At 36.4% G+C, this 16,532-nt stretch overlaps 1 protein-coding gene across 1 annotated transcript; it reads left to right on the top strand.

Moving 5' to 3' along the window:
- The first annotated feature begins 2,802 nt into the window (after positions 1–2,802).
- On the top strand, positions 2,803–16,234 carry LOC126972781 (transmembrane 9 superfamily member 4). The gene is made up of 9 exons (XM_050819824.1): positions 2,803–2,971; positions 3,056–3,444; positions 3,545–3,700; positions 3,786–4,063; positions 7,625–7,828; positions 8,702–9,119; positions 10,349–10,532; positions 10,606–10,744; positions 13,244–16,234. The coding sequence occupies exons 1-9, from the start codon at positions 2,957–2,959 to the stop codon at positions 13,342–13,344; spliced, it is 1,884 nt and encodes a 627-aa protein (XP_050675781.1). The 5' UTR covers positions 2,803–2,956; the 3' UTR covers positions 13,345–16,234.
- The last annotated feature ends 298 nt before the right edge of the window (positions 16,235–16,532 follow it).

The following is a 16,532-nucleotide window of genomic DNA, read 5'->3' as shown; positions in this document are numbered from 1 at the left end:
ACCTCATCGAACGTCGTGTAAAGGCCGGACCGCAAAGAGCGGCGGTGCGCTGCGTGTTGCTTCACGTCGCTAGACGGTATCTATCGCATTACAACTGCAGTAAGCGGCAGCTCGCGTCATTTCTATACCAGTTTGCGTGCGAGCAACATTACAAGATCAGCGATAGTGAGAATTTGGTCATTGTTTTTATAATGTGTGCAGAAATAAAACGAGTTGTGGAAGAAGAAGAGAAGAAATCGATTGCTGAATACTAAGGTCACGCGTATAAAGAATGCGAATATCACTATTTATTTCCTCGCCTTCTTAATGACTGCACGATTTCAGACTTTAGACTGTCAAAGACAAAATTATATACTTAAACTTAATGAGAGCGCATTTAACTGAAAATTTTCCAAGCACCTATAGTCGGAAATGTAATTCGAGATCAAAAATGTAAATAATGGTGCTGCCAACGAAAAATAATAACCGATTCCATTGTGCGTGTTAAATATACTAAAATATCATTTTAAAATTATAAGTGTAGTATAAATATATAAAATTAAATATTGCACAACATTTTTTCTTTGCAATATAAAATACATCAAGATTAAAATGTAAATTTATTGTGCAAACTTTGCTTTGACTCTGGCAATATGATAGAAGCTCTAAACATTTGGCTCGTCTACACAAAACAAAAAAACGTAAATAATGTTTTGGAGTCCTGGGCGTTTGAAGATTGAATAAAACGACTGCTTGAGTAGTATGAAGAATGTGAGGAGTATATAATTTATTTCAGTTACACGATATATATACAAAATCAGTAAGCCGGCCAGCGAGCGCTTGTGTAAACTCGCGTCGATGCTCGATCGGCGGATCTTAATAAGCACTAACTCCTGTGGCTCATTGATTAAAATTGAATGAATAGTAATCTACGCGCATTAGTAGAGTACGCTTGGCCTTGCTGTGAGGTTATGTACCGCGGAGCATACGACTGGTCACGTGAGTATATCTGCGGTCTTCGAGAGAATATGAGGATGCTTGTACTTCTACTCAGATGACTACTGGTGATCTGCATGATTCTATGATTTGATGTACCTACACCATTATGAAATGATTCTTAACAGAGCTAATATAACGGTATATAAAATAATATGTTCTTTTAAGAACGAATCTTTCGACATACGCACGATTTATATTTCTACGATCTATACTGCTACGAAGGTATTACGTTAAAGGTTAGATGTTAGATATTGATATTATTTGTTGTAGGTATAGGTACAATATTATTGAAAATCTTGGCCGTAGTGACGGGTATGACTGGTCGCCATATTGTTTTGTTCATTCGGTTTCTGACATTCGTCGTGATAGAATGTGCTCTTCTTGCTTTCCCGTTGTAGTAGTTAGGTTTTTGTTTGTTGTTAAGTTTTCTTTATTTTGTTTATCAATTTTGTTTTATTTCGTTGTTGTCATAACAAAACATATCATAGATAGGTACAGATCCAGGTTCGTCAACGAAACAGGACCAGCTGTCACCGCCAAAAAAGAGACAATGCACTCGTATATCTGTGTCTGAAAAGGTTATTGCAAATAATACCGCGGAGATTTTGTGTATTGCTGCGGTGATAGTGAGCAAAATCACTGAAGAATTTAAGCCACGTATTTCATAAAACTGGCCCTAACAAGAACATTCCAGACAAAGTTGATGAATTTACTTTTTCAGCTATAAGACGAGAAATGCATGTTTTCTTTTACAGAAGTACAACCTACACTAGTAAAAGGTTAGTATGTTTTGTTTTATTAAATATAATAAACAAATTATACAATTTATCCTGTAGATGAAGCCACACCCTGAGAGTTGAACAAAGACATAATTTATGAACGTCACTCGATCGTTTGGCTCAGTGGTTATATTATTCAATAAAAAGTAGATTAAATTTCCAATCGTTCAGTATATAAATATAAAGTCTAGATACTGAACATCTATTCACATAAGTGTTATGAATGTACGGCTATTAACGCGTGCAATCTCTGTTAATCGTCAATTTCGTGGGTGTCGTTCTGCAGGATTATCTCAAATTATAACTATGAAGCATGTAAACTTCATTATAAAACCATAAATACATATAAACAAAATCAATTTTTTTCTTTGAAAATCCTCGTTTATTCCAAAATATAACTGTTTTTCAACTTTTGTCTAAAGAAAGGTCTGTTTAAAATAAAACAAAGCTATAAATCAAATAATTTGCAGTTATTATAATAAATTTTTTCAGTAGATTTCAGATAAATTCACTGAAATCACCGTAACTATAAGTATTCTTGTGCTACACGTAAAATAATACGCATATATAACGCGCCGCGCGTTCGTGTAAGCGCGCGGTAATTGGGCGACTTTCAACAATCAGAGTGCGGTTAAAGGTTAAAAACGTAAAAACCTCCAACTGAAAAGATCTTGATCAGAAAATAGGGACAGACTATCAAACGTAAAACTTACATTAATCCCCTTTTTCGTCAGGGTTCACAAAAAATACCTAACTTCTAATCCACTGATTTCACTGTGCAAATCGGGTTCTAAGTTCAAAATCCGCAGCTTAAACTGAAAAAATGTTTACATTGCTGCATATTGACCTTATTAATATTTTCAACAACTGGATTAAACGCAGAAATGTATAGACATATCAGTCGAAGCTTGGCTGTTATTTGTGGCATATGCCATATTTCGGTTTCCATTTTTATATGACATTCATTGTCTATATGTACAGAATGTCATTGCTCGTTGGAGTAAATTTATTTGAACATATCGGTTCTCTTTGAATAAATTTTATGAATAAAATGTCATCTGGTCATCTGTGCGCTACTCTTCGGATTGTTATCAAAAATATTTTATCCTAGATAAAACCACAAACATGAACTTAAGAACACTTATATTTTAAACGTTTATCGGCCAAGTGCCGCAAATTGTTCATAAACAACAATAACAATGCTGACTTATCGTGTAAGTATCCAAGATATGTTATAATGTCCTGTGTGCTATTAATAATGAAGTAGAATGAAAGTTGATCGATATCGCATTTTTCAGGTTTATATGCAGATATTCATATATGTGTCCTGGTTTATTATTTTTAATAATGCATTTTATGTGCCTGGCGTTGCACCAGTGGAATTCAAAAAAGGACAGAAAATAGAAGTTAAAGCCGTTAAGATGACTAGTATACACACACAGCTTCCTTATTCTTACTACTCTTTACCTTTATGCTTACCCATAAATGGGTCATTTGTATATAAATCTGAGAACTTAGGCGAAGTCTTAAGGGGTGATCGTATAGTAAACACACCATATAAAGTTCATATGGCAGAAAACATTAAATGTAGACTTTTGTGTCATAAAGCAAATGATCCTTTGAACTGGAGTGTAGAAGAATCTGAAAAAGTCGCAAGTCGAATTGAACACGAATATTTTGTGCACCTGTAAGTCACCCAATCTGCAATGAAGTCTTAGAAAAAATATGTAAGTTTTAGAGAATATGCAATATGTTTTGCTTAACTGTTAACTAATTATGTATTTTAGGTTGGTAGATAATTTACCAGTAGCGACAAAGGTGATTAATAGAGAAACATCTGAGAAGACTCTGGAACAAGGTTACAAACTCGGGTTTATGTCCAAAGGCAAGGCATACATAAATAATCATTTGAAATTTTTACTGAAATATCACCGACATAGCCAGTAAGTTCTATCTTCCTTTGTGTAAGATTTAAATCAATTAGTGCTATGAATAAATTTATTATGTTGCATTCTGTTACATTTTCAGTGATTCATATAGGGTGGTAGGATTTGAGGTTGAAACATATTCAATAAATAAAGATGAATATACATTTATTGATGATTCTTGTATATTTGGATCTGCTCCGAAGCCACAACTGGTCAATGAAGACACAGGCACAAAATTATACTTCACATATGCTGTTGAATGGGGAGAATCAGACATTCAGTGGGCTTCTAGGTGGGATATCTACTTAGGCATGAAAGATGTTCAGATACATTGGTTTTCTATTATCAACTCCCTTGTTGTGTTATTCTTTTTATCAGGTAAGTTTATCAGTTCTTATATTTACATTAATTAATTAAATACATAGTGTTTTCTTTGATCAATGAGAGTGTTACACTATTAAATTATTTTTGCTTCTTGTTTTCAAGGGGACATGATATCTGGAAAGGTCTTGAAATGTCAGGTTAACTAAAATAATAATAAAAATGTAACTTTTATACAAAATGTAATGTAAAAACACAGTTACACACATTTTAATCCTTAATTTTTTTTTATAAAGCTAAATACAATGAAATCATTTAAATGATAATGTGAGAGTTTTAATTTTGTTAATTCAATGTTTGATGATGAATTTTTTATTTTATAAATAGTTAAGTGGTCATGATACTTCCTTCTGTTCATCAAAGATAAAGTTTCAAATTAAACTCACCTCTCCTGTTAGTTGCTGCCTATGTCTTCTCTGTACTAATATTTTCAAACATTTATAATATACATTTTGTAACCCGTCACTGAACAATGTAAAATGGTTACCAAATACTACAAAAATATTCATTAACACTTTAAATGATAGAGGTCAATGACAAAAATTGTTATTAAATCCCTTTGAAACACTATTAATGAATCCAAAATGTTTATTTTTGCTAATTATTTGTTCATAGAGAGGTCCAAACGTCAGTTCTTTGTCAAAATGTACCTACACTTAGATCTGTTAGGATTGATTTTCAGTTATAATCATAGTTCATGGGCATCTTCTTGGTTTTGGTTTTTGCCCCATGCAATGACTGAAGCCACCAGTGGGGCTGGATTCTCATATAGAGCAGCAGCAACTAGAAGTAGAATATTATTGTAAACTGTGGAAGATCATACACCATCACTGTTGGACCTTCTGTTGACCTCATCTATCTCATCCGGACGGCTACCTAGTTTCTGTTGACCCTCCTCTGGGATTGTCGGACCACTGCCTGATCCGTAGCACCGTGCCGATCACGCGCCTAACACGGTCCCGCTTCTTAGGCTGTCGCCGCGTGTGGCACTATAGTCCCACTCGTCCCATGCGGTATTTTTTTTGCATCTTACCCGTGGAGGCAGATCTGTTTTTCGCTGGGTGATCCAGGTGCCGCTGCTGACGCTGTTGCTGATGGGGTACTGCAAGGTATGGAACTCTTCATTCCATCCTCCTCTGTGCCTATCGGTGGCAGGTCCCAAGAATGGTTTGACCGCTCCTGTAAAATGGCGTCTCGCCGAAAGCAGGAGTGCTATCAGGCTTGGGTCAATGCGGTGGTATCAAAGGATGTGAATTCCAGCGAACTTAAAAAACACTTCAATCATGCCTCCAGGTCCTTCAAAAGAGTTATTGCTGACGTGAAGTCGAAGCACATTGGCAGAATTGGCGAGAGACTTGCACGCCTTCCCTCGGGAACTCGTGCGTTCTGGTCGCTCGTCAAGGCTGTCCAAGGAAACTTCTGCCAGCCAGCCATTCCGTCACTGCACAGGGACGATGACTCGCTGGCCCATGACGCGAAAGAGAAAGCTGATCTCCTGGGCTACCTTCGCGTCCAACTCGACTCTAGATGACCAAAGTGCACCACCACCGCATATTCCGCGGTGCGAGTCATACATGCCGGAGGTAATTATCCGGCATTGCGCCGTGCTTAAGGCGCTTCTCACCTTGGACATTCACAAATCGAGCGGGCCCGGTGTCATTCCCCCGATAGTGCTGCGGACATGTGCTCTGGAACTGGCGCCGGTCCTTACCCGTCTTTTCCGGCTCTCCTACTCATCAGGCGTAGTCCCGAAATTATGGCGGCTTTAGTGCACCCGATCCCTAAGAAAGGTGTACGTTCGGATCCGTCCAACTACCGCCCCATTGCCATTACCTCCATTTTCTCCAAAGTAATGGAGTCGATCATCAACCGCCAGCTCTTGGGATACCTAGAGGATCACCAGCTGATCAGCGACTGCCATTACGGTTTCCGTCAGGGTCGCTCAGCTGGTGATCTTCTTGCATACCTCACCCATAAATGGGCGCAAGCGGTTAAGTCGAAAGGAGAGGCGTTGGCGGTGAGTTTGGACATAGCGAAGGCATTCGATCGGGTGTGGCATAAAGCGCTTATAGCGAAACAGCCATCCTATGGGCTTCCCGAGAAGTTGTGCAAATGGGTCGCTAGCTTTTTGGCCGATCGGAGCATCAACGGTGCATGCTCCGACTTAAAAAATCCGTGGTCACTTGGAAGAGAAGGCCAAACTGGCCTCTAAAAAGGTTGGTGTACTCAGTAAGGCGAGACTACTTACTTCACTAAAAGCCACCGCCTGCAACTTTATAAGGCGTAAATTCGGCCTCGAATCGAGTACTGTTCTCACCTCTGGGCGGGTGCTCCCCAGTACCAGCTTCTTCCATTTGACCGCATACAACGAAGAGCGGCTCGAATCATCGACGATCAAGTCATCTCCGATCGGCTTGATTCTCTAGCATTGCGTAGAGATGTGGGTTCTCTCTGCATCTTCTACCGCATTTATCACGGGGAGTGCTCAGAGGAGCTGTTCGGGTTGATTCCAGCGGCCGAATTCCACCATCGGACATTACGTGCAAAGTACCATTCGCATCACGTAGACGTCTGGCATTCCACAACTTTGTTAGAAATTTCTTGCCTCGCACAGCCAATTTGTGGAATCAATTACCGGCTGCCGTTTTCCTTCAAGAAAAAAGCATACTCCCACCTTAACGGCCGGCACCTGTTGTTGCTGATGTCCATGGGCGGTTGCCTCACCTCTCCCCATCCCGTGAGTCTCTTGCCCGTTTTCCCACTCTAATAGAAAAAATCTATTTCCCTGGAACAGCCATCTTTCTTTCCTCCCTGTTACAGACTTCATCTTTGTACACCTGGCCTTTGTTTGCTAGATAATAAGTAACACCAAAATTAATTTAGCTATGCTATTCTGAAAAGTAAATTTACAAGTTAATTGTAATTTACATGCTAACCAAAATAATTTTTTATACATTTATCATGGGGAGTGTTCCGAAGAGCTGTTTAACCTGATTCCTGCCGCCGAATTCCACCTTCGCACGACACGCTATAAGTTAGGATATCATCCTCACCATCTGGATGTGTGGCGGTCCTCCACAGTGCGGTTTTCAAGGAGCTTTCTTCCACGTACTACAAAGCTGTGGAATGAGCTTCCTTGTGCGGTGTTTCAGGGACGATACGACATGGGTACCTTCAAAAAAAGCGCGTACACCCTCCTTAAAGGCCGGCAACGCACCTGTGATTCCTCCGGTGTTGCAAGAGATTGTGGGCGGCGGTGATCACTTAACAACAGGTGACCCGTACGCTCGTTTGTCCTCCTATTCCATAAAAAAAAAGGAAAACTTAAGATTAAATTTTAGGCAAATAAAAAGTTTTAACTTATAAGTACTTACCAAAACTTTTTTTATTACATATAGTATTGTTGCCAGAGTACAGATGTGATACAGCTGATATTCCCAGTTTGTATTTCTCTGATTTGCGGTGACAATCAAATTACAGCAGTATAAAAAAAAATTGACTCTCTTGTTTCTATTTATCATTAAATTACATGCTAATTTTATTTTAAAATTGTTGTAGGAATTCTAACAATGATAATGGTACGCACATTAAGGAGAGACATAGCGAAATATAATTCATTTGAAAATATTGAAGATATGATCGAGGAGACTGGTTGGAAATTAGTACATGGTGATGTCTTTAGACCACCTCCTAAACGGATGCTATTTGCTGCTGTAATTGGCAGTGGAATCCAAGTATTTTTTATGTCTCTTATTACAATCTGTATGTTTTTTTTTAATATTATTATTTTTACTCATTTAAAGCTTTTAACGAAATAATTATAAATAGCCAAATAATGAATATATGTACTAATTATAAATACTTGATTATTTTTATTAATTCATAATTGAAAAATATTAATTTTGTTATTAATTTTCCATTTTTAGTTTAATCAAATATCAAATTTTAACTTCACTTCATGGGGCCTAAAGAGCATAACTACAGATACATATACAGGATGTCCCAAAAAATAGTGTCAAGTGTAATTACTTGAGTGAGAATTCCAAAGAATTATGATATTTTTTCGTATTTTTCTTCGAATCCTGTCTTACAAGAGATTATTCGTCACAGAGAGATCTTGAGATACGTGTGCAATTTGATGATTCGTGCTATTCCTAATCGAAACACCTATTTATCCGCGAAAAAGGCACATGTAGACTGTTTGTTTGTTGCCATCGAATTATTCAGGTTATATCGCTTCGAGTAAAATTTTTATTATGACATCGTAGAGACAGTAAAATGCTTTGGTTAAAAAATTAACGATAAAAATGGCACTTTAATACAAGGGTGGGCAACAGTTTTTCAGTGATTTATTTAATCCCCGTCGTGTGACCACAATAATTGATTTTGTATATGCAAGTTGTGCTATTCAGAAACAATCAATCAGTTTTAATTGTTTATTATGTTTTCTTTTTTTGAAGAATTCGACAAAAAATTCTAAATAAATCATAACTCGAAAACCGACAGTAATCGCGCGGCAACATTGTTGTGTTTCGGTCGGCTCTAAGGCTGTTGTTCGACCTCTGAACTCCCGCTTGACAGTATATTTTGGGACAGGCTGTATAATAATTTGATAATAATTGTTTTCTTTTGCAGTTATTGCAATGTTGGGCATGCTATCGCCAGCCAGTCGTGGAGAATTAATGACAGTTGCTATATTCCTATACGTTTTCATGGGTCTGATAGCTGGATATTACTCAGCTCGACTGTATAACACAATGAAGGGAAAACAATGGAAACAAGCCGCATTTCTGACCGCCACACTATTTCCAGCTATTGTGTTTGGAACATGTTTCTTTTTAAATTTCTTTATTATGGGTAAACATTCCAGTGGCGCTGTGCCATTCTCTACAATGATGGCCCTTTTATGTCTATGGTTTTGTATATCTTTGCCCCTGGTATATTTAGGATATTACTTTGGAATTAGAAAACAGCCGTTCCAACACCCTGTTCGCACTAATTTTATACCAAGAAAGGTACCAGAACAAGCCTGGTATATGAACATTTTTATATGGTAGGTATATCATACGTACTATATAAATAGTCTGGCCATAAATAATGTTAAAGAATAGAGCATTTGAATTTAGAACGTGTCATCTTCATATGACTACTCATTGTGTTAACCTCATTTTCGCGCCAATCTTTGTGATATTAAAAAGTGGGAACACCAGAGAGAATAAGGCCAGCTCAGCGAAAAAATATCTTCGCATAGAACAGAAGGACCAAATTATGTTGCCCATTTTATGATGAAATATCCACTGTTTATGTGGAAAAGATCGGACCATCCATCTTGAATTCGTACTATAAAGGCATTCTAAGATGGAATCTGGAGAAATCCTGTCCAAAAGTAAATAATTTATATAAAAAAAAGGTTTGTCCAGCGTGGATTGAAACTAAATTAATTATAATTAAATCTCATTTGTACGAAAAATTTATGGACGATGCGGAATTCAAACTCCTCTCTCGTTAAGTACCAGCGTTCTTAACAACTAAGCCTACCTGTCGATCGCCGGCCGAGAGGCGCGGGTGCGATTCCTGAATAAACTTTAAATTTGGATACTTAATTCCAGTAGTGAGGGATATCACTTAAATATAAATGTTTAACGGAATAGTTAGTTTACAAACGGTACTTTTGATTAGCGATTATATACAAAAACAAACTTGTCAACTTTTATTGTAGGTAAGTAGGAGTATTTAGTAAGCATTGCTTAAGTTGATACACATTCTTTCTTATCATTTGGATGAGTCCTTGTGGCGGCAGGCATCGTCATGCTTGCAAATGTATTATTGGTTATGACGGTGCCGTGGTTCGCTTCTTTCTATTCCGTATATTTATTTATTTTTTAATGTAAGAGCAGGACAAACTAACATACAAGCCCCCTTAAGTGAACATCGCCGCCAATATTTTCTTGCAACACTAGAGCATTCACTGGAGCGGTGTGTTATCCTGGAAACACCACGCAAGGAAGCTCATTCCACAGCTAAATTGTTCGTGGAAGAAATATCCTTGAAAACCACAATGTGGTGGAACGGCACATATCTAGGTGGTGGGGATGGTTGGGAGAGGCGATGACTGGTCCGTTTATATTAAAAGAATGCTATTACATTAATGTGTGAACTAATGAATAATGTTGTAGGGAATAGATAATAAATTGATGATTTCTTGGTAACAATATTTATGGCAAGACTACCCTCATATTAATTAATCATCATTGAGTTAAAAAACATTTTTTTCTCTTACAGTGTATTAATGGCGGGTATACTTCCATTTGGAGCAGTTTTTATAGAGTTGTTTTTCATATTTAATGCACTTTGGGAAAACCAGTTTTATTATTTATTCGGATTCTTGTTTTTGGTGTTTTGTATATTGGTCGTTTCTGTTTCCCAAATATCAATTTGTATGATTTACTTGCAGCTATGTGGAGAGGTAATATTATTAATGATACCATATTACTTATGATGGCATAATGTTATTAATAATTTAACAAATTTGCTTCCAGGACTACCATTGGTGGTGGAAGAGCTTCATTGTGTCCGGGGGATCAGCCGTATACATATTAGTGTACTCAATATTTTACTTTTTCACTATGCTGGACATTACTGAATTTATACCCACATTATTGTACATAGGATACACCGGTTAGTATTTTATGACTTATACTTAGACTTACTTTGGTTATAAGTTATAGTTATCAGACAATTAACTGACATAGATACGGCGCGACTAGTATACTTTAGTTGTTTCCATAGTAATATGTCCTATGGTATATTGCTATGGGGCAACGCTGCCGATATTAATACAATATTTGTGCTGCAGAAGAGGGCTATTCGCATTATTTATAACCTAGGTCCTAAAGAATCATTGAGAGCAAAATTCAAGGTTACTATAACATAAATGACTTTCTTAATGATACCACAGATTGGGAATGGAGTGACCGCCCTCAGGCTATTAAATAATAAGTTTAATTGTACAATATTACTTTGTAAACATATTTATTCGATGAAAAAAAAAAGCCCGCTGAGTTTGTTGCGCCCATTCTTCTCAGGTCTGAGGCATTCATTTTGGAATGGGTGGTAGTTTTTTGACTTTCAACTAGTGATGTCATATCCTATTTTGAATAAAAATATTTAATTTTGAATAATTTGAAAAGTTCAGGCTCCACATACATTAATATGCATCTACCTTTTTTGAAGAATTATGACCACTGAATACTTATGACATATAAACAGATAATACAGAAAAAATATTTCTTTCTACAAAAATTGGATGACAAAAAGTGACGGTAGGACATATGATTTGAGGGCAAGTGGCATCAAACAGAGAGCCAAATAGTAACATGAGTCATAACTTAAACACAATACTTAGACATTGCGCTATCTTATACCCCGGTCAAATTGTAACGCCAGTCACATGAGGATTGACTTGTAATGTAATTATAATTACCACGAATATGACACTTATAGACGCGCGGACCACTATTATGTAGGCGGCGAATGTCCCAAGCAAACAAAATTTGACAGATTATTTTAATTACAGACATAATTAATTTATTCATTAATTAACTTAACAGCGTGCAGCTTCAATGACGACATTAAATAAACAGACTGGTTGAACTACTTAACTTTAGCCATAAAAAAGTAAATGATTGCATAAAAAAATATATATATATATATTTGCGACACAAATTTTTTTAAGCTAAAGGAGTTACACTGCGAGATCGAATCCGAAATGAGGAGATCCGTAGGATGTGCAAAGTCACCGACATAGCCCAAATGATTGCGAAACTGAAGTGGCAGTGGGCAGGGCAGTCGGCGGAGAGATGGCCGTTGGGGCAGTAAAGTCCTCAAATGGCGACCACGTACCGGAAGGCGTAGTGTTGGTAGGCCTCCCACAAGATGGACCGACGATCTGTTCAAGATAGCCTGAGTAGGATGGATGAGGGCAGCGCAGGACCGATCGTCATGGCGATATTTGGGGGAGGCCTTTGTCCAGCAGTGGACGTCTACCTGCTGAAATGGTGATGATGAAAGAAAATTTTAATCACCTACGTGGTCGCACAAGATGGCACGAAGTAGGTGTCTGTGCCTCCGATAGCGGGCGGCTACTAGATCACTTTCACAGTGTTGTTGAAATTGTATTAATTAATCGGTAATAAAAATTAAAGAGCTGTTTAACCTGATTCCTGCCGCCGAATTCCACCTTCGCACGACACGCCACAAGTTAGGATATCATCCCCACCATCTGGATGTGTGGCGGTCCTCCACAGTGCGGTTTTCAAGGAGCTTTCTTCCACGTACTACAAAGCTGTGGAATGAGCTTCCTTGTGCGGTGTTTCCGGGACGATACGACATGGGTACCTTCAAAAAAGGCGCGTACACCTTCCTTAAAGGCCGGCAACGCTCCTGTGATTCCTCTGGTGTTGCAAGAGATTGTGGGCGGCGGTGATCACTTAACAACAGGTGAGACCCGTACGCTCGTTTGTCCTCCTATACCATAAAAAAAATTAAGGTTAAGTTACTCTATCCGTAAGTTTGTTTACTTGTCCCCATTGTAGCACCACGTTGTATAAAACAAGAAATGGTTGTATTGCGTTTTTGGTAGCTATTAAACTCGCCTTAATGAACATTTCACTGTCCTGTGATTTAAGATGACAAATGGTTTTTTGTCAAATAAAATAATAAATAATACTTTTCTAGAATAACTAAAGTTGTAACTTTAGTAAGAGTAAATATATATTATAATTGCGATAATTTTTTTTGGAAAATTCAAGAGTTTGAAATAACTGAATTTTTAACATTGATAATTAGGACAACATCAGGTTAAATAAATAAGTAATGCTAATCCTAAGATTCACAAATATAGTTTGAAAAACAAAATTTTATGAACGATGTGGGACTCGAATCCACGACCTCTGGCGTTCCGTGCCAGTGCTCTGCCAACTGAGCTTCGAGTGACGTATCGTCATAAAATCTTGAATGCTTTGTTCAAATCTCTGGTTGTGGCTTCATCTACAGGATATTAGGAAATTGACTTGAGATGTCGCTCTTGTAAATCTAAACAATTTGTAACGTTTTTAAAGTGATAACCCTCACTTCTAGGATTAATACACATATAAAATCTTAAGATTTTTTTTTCAGGACTAATGGTCATAACATTTTGGCTTCTCACCGGGACTATAGGATTCTTCGCTGCTTATTCATTCGTTAGAAAAATATACAGCGCTGTGAAAATCGACTGAAGAATTTTGTGCTTAATAATCTTGTACCAAAGGACTTTAAAAACATGATGTTTAAAAGTGATGTTTATGAAGAATTTTAGATGAATTACGCACACATAAAAATATCTGACAGCTCAATAACACTGTGACCTCTAGATAATACATCTACAACCTCTCAGATATAGATACCTTTTTCGTTCTCACGTGATTTAGATAGCCTTAGTGTATGGGATACATACATAAAGGCTTTAAACCCTAGATAGCCTATAGTTGTACAAACTGTTTTAATTAAACATTACAGAACTAGTCTTGGTGTGTGTTATGAATGAAAGTAGGCCTATTATTATGATTATTGAGTATATACTTAAGATCAACTACATGTAATATTAATTTTTATGAGAATTATACATATTGTGTTACCATGAGAATCAACGCCGCCTAACTACATTTACGACAATATTAAGTTTTTATGATTTCAATGTTTATTTGAAACATTCCGCTTACAAAGTAAGTTTACACTAATATAAACACAGTATAATACACAAATACCGCCAGAACCCACGGGACTAAATCATGGACCGGATTAAGTGTCGCCGGCAGCGCAATCTTCATCATGTCAGTTCCTAGTGCCATTAACTGCCACTGAGCTACGGCTGTATTGCTCACCTGACAGTGGTCTTCACAATAATGTTCACATGGTAAATGATGCCTCGGTTACTGATGACAATAACACGCTATTAAATTATGTCACAAAAGAGAATAAAATTTGTTATATCAATGAAGTTATATAATCTAAAATTGCAAAATTATTATCAAATATGATATATGAACATGATATTTGTTCCCTGATAATAGATGATTTTTTTTTAAATTTAATTAATCATATGGGGTGATCTTAAGTGATGTTACAAATAATAATAATATAAGTTATAGTTATTTATGCAACGGTATTAAAACACGAATTTCGCCGACGAGTGTGATAATAGCATCACAAGACTGTTTTAATACCTAATTATCAACAGTTGCATACAAGACTATCTACACCCATAATATGAATCCTCTATAAAAGATTCTGAAACATTTAGCTTACTGCTAATATTAAATAAGCCAATCCTAGTAACAATTACAGCATCCAAACGAGTGTTGTAATAATTTAAAGCATGGGTGTAGATAATAGTTATTTATGCAACAGTAATAATCGGTATTAAAACACGAATGTGGATTTATCACACGAGGCGAAGCCGAGTGTGATAATACTATCAAATGAGTGTTTTAATACCTAATTATCAACAGTTGCATACAAGACTTTATCTACACCCAGAACATGAATCCTTTAAAAGTTTCTGGAAAAGTTAGCTTACTGCTAACATTAAAACACCAGTCCTCGTAGTAACCTAATATCATACATTACTGATTATATACAAATAAACTAAGTATTAATGAAACAATTATTTATTTTTGTAGTAATTAACATTTTGTATAGTGCAATAATTAAAATTCACTACAATATAATGTTCTTTTGCAGCGTTTAAAATGAATCGCTCGTTTTTTGTAAACAAACCAGTAAAAATATTGAAGAAAAATGGCGGGGATTCGAATAACCTACTTTTTTTTTTACGGCGTGCGACGTTCTGGTAGTGTGGAACGCGCGTAAACGAAATGTTCTTTTTTTTTTAAATTCATACAGATACCACGCATCGAGCAATAAGAATGTGGCTGTCTGTTGAAACTCTTTGCGCATGAAGGGATCGAAAAAAAACATAGGAGTGTTGTTATGAAATTCAGTACAACATTACAACACTCGTTTGGATGATGTAATGGTTATTAGAACATTGGGTGTTTTAATGTTGGCAATAAGCTAACTGTTTCAGAATCTTTAATAGAGGATTTAAAGCATGGGTGTAAAATAAATTACATCACATTTAGGTGGTTCTTACAAAATGATTAATTATATCTGTTAAATCTTATAAACTTATTATTGTAAAAATGTAGTTCAGCAAGTATGGATCTCATGTGGTGTGTTGTTGTTCTTAGATCTGATGTTTGATATAATGTCTCTGTCCGCGCCCTAGATATGTTTAGTAATAATTTATGTCAGCCCAACAAACCCATAAAAATGTTATTTTTTTTTAAATGAAGTCGGCAAATTTCGCTCTCCTACTCGTTTTGCCTACCTACCTCACCAGTGCTTAAAATTAAAGCAATCTCGACTGCAGTAGGTATATTGTTGTAACAGACATGCGTGACTTTTGACGGCTGTATTTTAGCCGATTGAGTGAGACTGGACTGTGGAACTCACACAATTCTTCTTAACTTTTAAACTTATTTATGTCCGATGAGCACTTTCGTTTGATATTGAATGAGACAGTCGTTACGCTTGGCTATGTAAGGCTCATTTGGGTAAAGTCTGGTCTAGTCGACTAAAGGAGTGCGAGAGAAAAAAATATCAGAACTAAATACATAATTTATTTAGAATGTTAATGTCATTACTCTATGAATAAAGAAGAAAACAATCTATGTCGTATTGTTCTCTCGCTTCTTGATAAAGTTTTCAATTCTGTGGTCTTTGTACACACTGTTTCATTTTTATTCAACTGTCACTATTTTGGAATTTTTTATTTTATTTATTCGTATTTATTTTTATAGCGGCAGAGGCCATGTGAAAATTTCGGCCGTCTTACTATCGCGGTTTACAAGGTACATTCGCTGACATTCAGACGGACAGACATAGTTATATGGTTCCAGTTAAATTGGTTACGTAACCGAAGGTTGTTGGGTTTTCGTAAATTCCAAACATATTGACAATAATTGACAGTCATAAGAAACAGAGTATGTTAAATACTTATTTTTTGTGAATGCGGCGAATAGTTAATGGCTCCAGAAGAAATTAATAAAGTTCATTAATTCAGGCTACATGCTTTTTATTTGAAATTCACAAATAGCTAGTTTGAAATTTAGAAAGACGATGAGAGAATGAAGAGATTTTTGTTTAACGACGAGCAAGATTTGGTTACTACGACTGAGCTTCTATTTTCTATAGGTACAGAAAGTAGTTCTAGGCTCAGATACGTAGGCTGTTGAAAAATGTTTTGAATATTACCCAGCTAAAAAAAATTACTTTTGAAAGATCTTGTATCTTCCTCGTAGTATATTCAGTCTGGTCATAAATACTGTTACAATTAAAATAAACAATATAATTAATATCGCAA

The sequence above is a fragment of the Leptidea sinapis genome, chromosome 27 (genome assembly GCF_905404315.1).
Source record: "Leptidea sinapis chromosome 27, ilLepSina1.1, whole genome shotgun sequence".
Lineage (NCBI taxonomy): Eukaryota > Metazoa > Arthropoda > Insecta > Lepidoptera > Pieridae > Leptidea > Leptidea sinapis.
This window is presented reverse-complemented; position numbering and strand designations above follow the sequence as displayed.

Coding starts and splice junctions, on each gene's coding strand:
- LOC126972781 (XM_050819824.1), top strand. Junction 3,445..3,544: donor CACGAATATTTTGTGCACCT/GTAAGTCACCCA, acceptor TATGTATTTTAG/GTTGGTAGATAATTTACCAG. Junction 7,829..8,701: donor TATGTCTCTTATTACAATCT/GTATGTTTTTTT, acceptor TTTCTTTTGCAG/TTATTGCAATGTTGGGCATG.